Source organism: Sprattus sprattus (assembly GCF_963457725.1).
Source record: "Sprattus sprattus genome assembly, chromosome: 18".
In the NCBI taxonomy this organism is placed as follows: domain Eukaryota; kingdom Metazoa; phylum Chordata; class Actinopteri; order Clupeiformes; family Clupeidae; genus Sprattus; species Sprattus sprattus.
Window position 1 is genome coordinate 23,323,038 of NC_137916.1, and position 9,497 is coordinate 23,332,534.

The following is a 9,497-nucleotide window of genomic DNA, read 5'->3' on the forward strand; positions in this document are numbered from 1 at the left end:
TACCAGAAAAAATAGAGGTGAATTCTCCCATTAAGCAGGGGCTTCTGCTTGTGACAGAGGCTGGCTCTGGAGATGATCAGGTTCTCTTTGGGTTTGGACCCGTGGGACCCACACCGAAGGCGGGCCAGATCGGTCCCAGAGCAGACAGCTGTCAGGTGTGCTTTGTGTTGATGGTTTAGTTTAGGGTGGCGATATTTGATGAGCTTGAGGAAGATGACATCACCACCCCGTCGACCACCTCCTCCACGACTGTGATGACCTTAGTGGTGGTGGTGGTGGTGGAGGTGGAGGAGGAGGAGGATGAGGCTGACATGCCACTGTAAGGGAAAAAGAGAAGAGAATTCAAATTTAGTCTCTCATCTGTGCAATGCTGACATGGTGTCACTTCACAGTTTATACAGACCTTTTCTGACAAAAATCATCCCAGATCTTTATTTGGTTCTTGCCAATTTTATATATTTCTTTCATTTTCCCCTCAGATTCTATTAATTCATGTTGTGGAGTTACTGGTGAATTCGCCGATTGGTGATAAATGATTAGCATACCCTGCACTTGCACTTTCAACTGCCCCTCCATCCATGAGTCTTCTGTACTCTGCGATCTCCATCTCCAGTCTGGCCTTCATGTCAAGAAGCACGGAGTACTCTTGTCCCTGGCGTTCCAGGTCCCCGCGGAGATGAACCAGCTGACCTTCCAGGCTGCCCACCTGCATCTGGTAGCCTGAGAGCATGCCAGAGTAGCGTGACTGCGTCTCGTGCAACGTGCCCTCCAGCGATGCTTTCTGTAGGGATTTGGGAGTGAGGAGAGTTGGTATTAGAGTACAACTTTTGCTTCTTCTTTTTTTTAAACTAGTCTTTACTGGTGAATCAGGTCTATTTAAAAAAAAAAAAATGAATTAAGTGTTTCCATGGCAGAAGAAAGTTCGATCAAGTGGCCAGCAACAACAATGTCATGAACTACATTGATTTAAACAGGAGTGGGGTGGAAGTTCAAGGCTCGCAGTGGTGGGATACAGTAGGATTCCCCTTGAAATTGTTTCTGATTTACTGCATGGCCTGACTTGCCATCTCCAATGAGACAACATGTATCAGAGTTGACATGAGACTGTGTGCAATGGTTCTGTGTTTCGGAGCTGATGGGTAGTCTCACCATGCTCATCAGAGACTGAAGTTCGATTTCCAGGGACTGAACTGAGCTCTTCACAGTGTTGATCTCGGACTTGCTGGTCTGAATGGTCTCTGTGCTCGTAACAACCTCCTTGTTCACGACCTCTGCCTGCAAAACAGCAGCAAAAAGAGAACACAGTATGTGAGAAAGGACTTTAACTTATTTATTACACAATATTACAAAACAATTCACCATTGAAGTAGAGTACCTTGAAGCACCCTGAGACAATTCTATTGTTTTGGCGCTACCAAAATAAATAGTATTGAATGTATTGATGCTGATAAAGCAAGAGCTGATCTGGCAAGAAATTAAATCTGTAACAGTCTGTGCTCGCCTGATGACTGTGTTTCTGTGTGTGTGTGTGTGTATGTGAGTGTGTGTGTGTTTGTGTGTGCCTGCATGGGGTGTATGTGTATATATATATATGTATATGTGTATGTGCGTTCAAATATGTGTGTGTCATCTACCTTAGCCTGGAACCAAGACTCAAGTTCCCTCTGGCTCTTGGCTGAGACTGCCTCGTAGTGTTCACGGATATCTGCCATGATCTTGGTGAGGTCCGCCTGAGGTGCAGCGTCCACCTCAACGTTGACCTGGCCGGTCATCTGGGCACGCAGGGACAACAGCTCCTAAGACAGAAAAAAATGTCTTAAAAATGGGATGTAGCTTTCTTTACAACCAGGATTAACACCGGGCTCCTGTGAGCAGACAGTATCTCACAAATAACTAACAACAATGCACTAGTTACGTCACTCCTTTCAAGACTGTACCAAGGCTCAACTGAAGCCACTTCTGCCAGTGCATGAACTGTTAGTCAGTGAGTAAGTAAGTGAATGAGAGATCTACACCTATGCCTGGCAAGGGCGCATTACAGGGAGGCTGGGAAACTATGTCTAATCTGTCACTGCCACCAGCTCTGCACAGCAAGCTAAGACAGAAAGCCAGTCTTGTTTGTGCCCTGAGGCCTGAAAGCAGGTTGGGTTTCGGGCATCCAGACTTCCTTGTGGCCCTTCTTCAGTAAGAAGATAACTTAATTCCTGTGTATTAGTTTTGTTCCTGTTAGCAGTTCTCACCTCCTCGTGGTTCTTCTTGAGATAGATAAGCTCTTCTTGCAGGCTGGCGATCTGCATATCGATGTCGGTCCTAGAGTAGTTCAGCTCATCCAGCACCCTCTTCAGCCCGGCGATGTCTGCCTCCACTGACTGCCTCATGGTCAACTCTGTCTCATACCTTACAGAGATGGCAATTGATGGGATAATCAACAAAAAAAACATGTGTGATAAATATCCAACTCATATGAAAAAAAAACAAAAAAGCTTCTACTGAGAACTTCCAGAGAAGAACAGTGGATTCAATTTTAATTGAATATCAAATAAGCTGTTGAACTGGAATGGTGTAGCGAAGACACAGTGTGTTTTTGTGCTGTTTCTAAACTCTATGGGCTGAACACATTGGGATGCAGTGGATTCAGATCACAAATGGAAGATTACTAATATCTTTATCTAATCCTTTGCAATGCACAGATGCTATTAAAAACAGTTTTCACGCCAAAATGGTCACATCTATCTTGAAACTTTTGGAGTAAACCTAGCAACTGGATTCCTTTCTTTTTGAGTAAACCTAGCTACCGGATTTCTATCTTTTGGAGTAAGCATAGAAACAGGATTTCTGTCTGGAGTAAACCTAACAACATGATTTTTTATGTTCTTGGGACGCAAACCTACTTGACTCTGAAGTCGTCCATGGCGAGGCTGGCGTTGTCGATGGCCAGGTGCACAGAACCCTTCAGCTGAAGGGAACCCTGGATCTGAACACATCAGGAAACACACAAACAAATGCATCACTTACATTTACTTAATACACTGCTATTGCAAGTGAAGCGATCCTTATTGGTTTGAAAATCACAAGTTTAGCATGAGAGCAAAGCACAGTGTGAACTCTGTCCATGTCAGCCATGAGACACTGCCATGGGCTTTACTGTGCAGATTACTCAGTGCTATCTCTCTGCTGTAGATGGAGGCTAATTTGAGGAGCTCACCTGGGCCTGGAGGTCGCTAATGGTGACCATGAAGCTGTCGTAGTTGTGGGCAGAAGGGGATGTCCTGCTTTCCAGAAACAATCTGATCTTCAGCTCCAGGTCTGCGTTGGCCTTCTCCAGGGTCTGCACCTTAACCAGGTAGGAGGCCAGACGTTCGTTGAGGTTCTGCATGGTGAACTTCTCATTGCCAATGACGCCTCCCTCTGCAGCTGCAGACCCCGCTCCGCCGCCGAACCCGGCACCTCCTCCGAACCCGGCACCACCTCCGAACCCCCCGCCGAATCCAGCTGCGCCACCCAGACTGGAGGCGCTGGAGATGCGCACCCCGGAACCGCCGGCACCACCGTACACGCTGCCTGCCCTCATCATGCGGCCACCGCCCCCTGCCGACATGGAGATTTGGGAGGAGCCTGCGGAGAATCCACCTCCACCGAAGGAGGAACGACTGGCGAAGAGTGTTGCCATGACGAAGAGGCTGGAAGGGTACTCTGGCTCTGAAGGAAGAGGAGTGAGTGTTGAGACGGTACTGCGAGGGACTTTTTATCCTCCGCACACAGACGCTTTAACTCCTGTAACCTGACTCCCCCTCTTCAACCCCTGGCTTCCCACCTGACTCCCCCTCTTCAGCCCCTGGCCAGCCCACATGTGCATCAGGTCCCAAACGATTTGAGGTCTATGGCCATGAGGCATCTCCCCCCGCTGGCTGTGATCTAAGTTTCAGCACGTCCACTTGCAAACACACAATGACTGACATTCATGTGAGAATTTCAATCTAAGTGGGAAGAAAAACATGCAAATCAGTCTTAGTGGTTCTGTGTGTGACAGGACTGACGAGAGCCCACGGCTGATTCAGGTATTCTGATGAAAACCCTTGAGCCATCTGAACGAGGCACACACCTCACATCCAGTGTGGGCCTCAGTGGGACTCATCTAAAGTCAAGAGTCTGCCTCAGTTTCAGAGACTTTGGGGGGCTTCTTGGTGAAGATTTGCATTTTCAGCACTTCTACTATATGCAATCCCCATCTTGCACAGCAGTACATATACACTTGGCAGGGTTGTGACTGTGCTTTTACACATCTGGGTAAAAAAAACAAGCTTTTAAAACAAGGAGAGAAATCCTATTTGTCGTTTTACAGCTTTAGAAAAACCTTTAAAAATCATTCAGGATTTTTGGGGTCAGACATACTTTTTTTTTGCTGTTTGCTGTTAAGGCTGCTTACGATAGGATATGTCATGACCAGATTCTTCATCAGTCTTTCTTATTGAGGGCACTGGTTTAATTTGTGGACAAAATGACAGTTAGTATGGTAAATACAGTTTAAAGCTGTCAAAAGAACCTCAACCATTGTCACAAGACCTTTCATCAACTTCATACACGTCAGTCTTAAAAATCAACCTTTCGTACACAGTGCATGCAACTTTTGATTAACTCATTGCAAGATAATTTGATTTAATCCACGAAGGCACTTGCTTGTCCTGTGCCGATCTGCAGTTACGTATCTAGAAGTCACTTCCTTGCAATTCCAAAACACTGACTGCCAAATTACCACACCTGAGCCGGTCAAATAAACAAAGCTATCAAGTGCCCAAACACATGATTGCTTAATTGTAGACACAACTAACAGGTTTACAGTTAGCACTATAGAAATGCAGCAGATGAGTAACTGTCATCTGTCTTCAACCAAAATGGAAGGAGTCAGAAGAAGAAGAGTGAGGATGAGAGGGGGAATCCACAGAGGAGGAGAAGGAGGAAGAGGAAGAGGAAGAGGCCGAGGCCATGCCATGAGGCTGAGGTCAAGGAAGAAGTAGAGGAAGACCTGAAGCAGGAGGAAAATGTGCTCAAAGAAAAAGAAGACAACATTTATCAAATAAACTTGAAAGGAGGACAGGGCCATATTCACGCAAGAACAAGATAGAGAGATCATAAACATGCTTTTGGCAAATACGTAATGCTATCAGGCTCAGAGAAATTCAAGCAAACATTATCGGTGACCATGCCGTTTTCAATACAGTAATGTCCATCAAGTCTCTCAGTCAACACTGGCGACACTGACAAATCCTAAAAAGACATCAGGGTAAAATGCATCTTTATTTGTACTGTATTTTCATTTTTTTTCTGATCTTTTTGTACTGTAAATGGAATTGTAACCTGTACTGGAAACATCTTTTCCCCTTTGTCTGATATTTGCTGAGCTTACAGTGTTATGCACATTACTGAAGTAGCATGAAAACTGGGACATGTTTTGTTGTGATTCTCCGTGTTGACATGTTGACTGATATATGGGTATATGGAGAGAATTACGTAAATAATATTTTCATCAGCATTGGTCTTAGGTAGTATTTTTACTGTATTGTGTATTTTCACTTTCTCTGTGTACTTCACTTACACTACTCTAATCACTGAGAAGTAGTATTGCTAAAAGTGTTTTAGGTTTATAACAGAAGTGTGTAAGTGGTACAAACAGAATTCAGTCATATGCAATGTGTGTGTTTCATATGGTAACAAAATATGGTTTTGTTAAATGAGTGTATAGATTTTACAATGTGTTTCATTTTGCAATGGATCTGATGTTTTTGCTCATCGGGTGTGTGGTTGTGCTTATTGTGTGAGGATATTGAAAAACAAAATCAAGCAGTCAAAATTGTGTGTATCCGATCGTAAAAAACTGTAAGATATTGGGGTGGCGCTTGGGGTGGCCAATCGGATTTCAGGGGTGGCCCGTGACACCCCAGGCCACTCCCTGAACACGCCCCTGCACTCATACATTTCAACCTCTCGCTCATTTGGGGACAACAGCGATGCGTTTGCATTTCTTTGCCAATAGGTGGAGACACAGAACATGTCCTTCTCAACAAGTCTGCAGTGAGCTTGTCCCAAAATGCAAAGACAATATTTTTAACAGAACTAGAAGGCAATCTACCAAGCCACACTATCTTGGACTGAGAGGTCAACTTTTCACAGAGGTGTCTTACACATCGCCTAGCTGTCAGTGTTGTTTGCCAAATACAGCAACACTAGAGAAGAGGTAAAACTGTATTACACGGTACATGTTAAGTTAATACATGAATACATGACATTTCTGAAACTGTCTGTTGATGAGTTCATATTGATATCATGATATCTCCAGTTAGTCGTTCAACCTGTTTTATTCATCAAGAACCATAAGCTTCAGCATGTCAGTTGTCTTCTTATGTAGGAACTTCTCTCATTTTGTAGAAGACTCACAACTACAAAGTGTTAGCAACAGACAAAACAGGAATATATCAAATAACCCTATCAGATAACTCAGTGTTACATAGTTTTATTTGTGTGTGTGTGTGTGTGTGTGTGTGTGTGTGTGTTTGTGTGTGTGCGTGGAGAGAGCTCTGTAACCAGTGGCCAAAACACTCAGCCCCTTAAGCCTCACTCTCAATGTTGGCCCACGACACCAAGGTGATGTTTTATAGGCAAATGTCTGTGCTGCATGGCTCACTAACATAGGCCCACTGTGACTGACATTTGACCTCTGCTGTGAAATAGGCACTCTATAGTTTTGTATTTATTTGTGTTTATTAGCACATTACAATAGCGTTGGTATTTGTTGTTCCTTGTGTTTCTAATGCCAATATTGGAACGAGCTGCTTTATACATATACAGTCATGGACGAAAATGTTGGCACCCTTGCACTTTTGTCAGATAATGCACCACTACTCCCAGAAAAGTGTTGCAATTACAAATGTTTTTGCATTTACATGTTTATTTACTTAGTTTGCATTGGAAAAACACAAAAAATCTGAGAAATAATGCCCAATCTGACTTTATTCCACATAAAACTCAAAAAAGGGCCGGACAAAATTATTGGCACCCTCAACGTTATAATTGTGAGAACACCCTTAAAAATAAAGAAATACAAATATCTGAAATCAATTGCTTCCTGTAACCATTAATGAGGTGTCTTACACCTCTCTACTGGAATTTCGGACCACTCTTCTTTTGCCAACTGCTCCAGGTCTCTCACATTTGAAGGGTGCCTTCTGCCAACTACTGATTTGAGATCATGCCCCAGTTGTGCTATGGGATTAAGATCTGGAGTCATCTCGGACACTTCAGAACTCTCCAGTGCTTTGTCTTAACCATTTCTGGGTACTTTTTGAAGTGTGCTATGGGTCATTGTCCTGCTGGAAGACCCATGTCCTCTGACGGAGACCCAACTTTCTGACACTGGGCCCTACATTGCGCCCAAAAATGATTTGGTAGTCCTCAGATTTCCTGATGCTATGCACATAGTCAAGGCATCAGGTTCCAGAAGCAGCAAAGCAACTCCAAAACATCGGTCCAGCTCCACCATATTAGCCTGTAGGGACCGTGTTCTTTTCTTTGAAGGCCTCATTTCGTTGTCTGTAAACTACTTTACCAAAAAGTTCTACTTTGGTCTCATCTATCTACAGGACGTTCTCCCAGAATGATTTTGGCTTCCCCAAGAAAGTTTTGTCAAACTCAAGTCTGGCTTTTTTAGGTCTCTGTGTCAGCAGTGGGGTCCTCTGGGTCTCCTACCATAGCATCCCATTTCATTCAAATGGCGACGGATAGTGCAAGCTGACACCGTTGTACCCTTTGTCTGCAGGGTAGCTTGAATTTATTTGGAAGTTGTTCTAGGTTATTTATCCACCATTCAAACAATCTTTTGTTGCATTCTGTCATCAATTTTTCTCTTCCTTCCACATCCAGGGAGGTTAGTGACAATGCCATGGGCTGTAAACTTGTTGATGACACTGCGCACAGTGGACACAGGAACATTAAGATCTCTGGAGATGGACTTGTAGCCTTGAGATTGTCCATGCTTTTCTACAATTTTGGTTCTCAAATCCTCAGACAATTTTTTGCTCTTCTTTCTTTTCCCCATGCTCAGTGCGGTATACACAGACACACAACACAAAGGTTGAGTCAACTTTGCTCCATTTTAACTGGTTGCAAATGTGATTTCTGTATTACCAGCATCTGTGGCTCGCCATAATCATAAAGATTAAAGGAGAATTACATGCCTAAAATACAATTATTTCTTAAGGGTGCCAACAATTTTGTCCGGCCCTTTTTTGAGTTGTATGTGGAATAAAGTCAGATTTGGCATTATTTGTCAGATTTTTTGTGTTTTACCAATGCAAACTAAGTAAATAAACATGTGAATACAAAAGCATTTGTAATTGCAACTCTTTTCTGGGAGTAGTGGTGCATTATCTGACAGAATTGCAAGGGTGCCAACATTTTCGTCCATGACTGTATGTATTTTATCTTGTTGTCACGACAGATGGCAAGCACAAGCTCAGGGTGTCTGAACTGTGGTGTGAGTATGGAAACACAGAAGGTGAGGCAAAGGTAAGAAGAGTCAGATGGTGAAAGAGATAAAGAAAGAAGGCAAGAGGGATGGAAATAAACAGACAGAGATTTTGCCAATGTTTTGCAAGGCTGCTGCACCTGAGATAGTTGAGCTGAATCTTGGCCAACATCCTCTCTCTCTCAGGTGTTGACCACATTGATGATTGACAGCGGTGAGAACTGAAACAGGTTTGCTCAATGCACTCCTACCTGTAAGGTGAGCACCAAGTGGTTCCGATCAGACGGAAACTACTGAGACACTGTTTTTTTTAAAGCAAGCACTTGATTAAAGAAATGTGGCCTCATCACAAGAAAGCGTTTGTTCGCCTGTGGCAGTAATGTTGATGGTTTTATGTGTGCAGTCAGCTTGGCACACTACAACCTCATCTGTGCCATCTGTGATTCATCTGAAAAGAGTTGTAAATGTTGCACGACTTTTGAAGGTTTTGAAGGACCGTAAGTATCATTAAAAGGGGCTGGAGACCATTAACTCTGATATGTTATCACAATGACGCATACCCAGGGAACCCATGGTGTCTATCTACTGATGTGTTGCAAGGTACAGAGGGGTACCAGCACTGTGTGGATTTTCACATGCAAAATGAGTCGCTGTTATCTTGAGTGTTTATTTGTTAACAGCGTGGAAGAGACGTTCTGTTATAAAAGTTATAGAAAACGTAGGGTGGGGATTGTTAAAATGATCAGGTCAGAATACTGTCCCTGAAACTCATGTTTGTTTTCCCATGCCCCTCCCTACAATGCTTACCATGGTTATCTATTCCGCATTTCCAGATACCAAACTTGCACCAAATCAGGGCCATATCCAGTTCACATCTGTGCTGTGTGTATCCCTCCAGATGCTAACGCCCAATTAGCATTAGCACAGCTGTACGACTACATGAACAAGAACGTGTCCCAATTCCTGTGTGTGTGTGTGT

At 43.6% G+C, this 9,497-nt stretch overlaps 1 protein-coding gene across 1 annotated transcript; it reads right to left on the reverse strand.

Annotated features, from left to right (window-relative positions):
* Positions 1 to 175: 175 nt before the first annotated feature.
* LOC308379183 (keratin, type I cytoskeletal 50 kDa-like) lies at positions 176 to 3,598 on the reverse strand (the record flags this gene model as incomplete). The annotated part of the gene is made up of 7 exons (XM_080856241.1): positions 176 to 306; positions 553 to 781; positions 1,150 to 1,275; positions 1,635 to 1,796; positions 2,241 to 2,397; positions 2,892 to 2,974; positions 3,206 to 3,598. 7 exons carry the CDS (start codon positions 3,596 to 3,598, stop codon positions 176 to 178), a joined length of 1,281 nt encoding a protein of 426 aa, XP_080712367.1.
* Between the last annotated feature and the right edge of the window lie 5,899 nt (positions 3,599 to 9,497).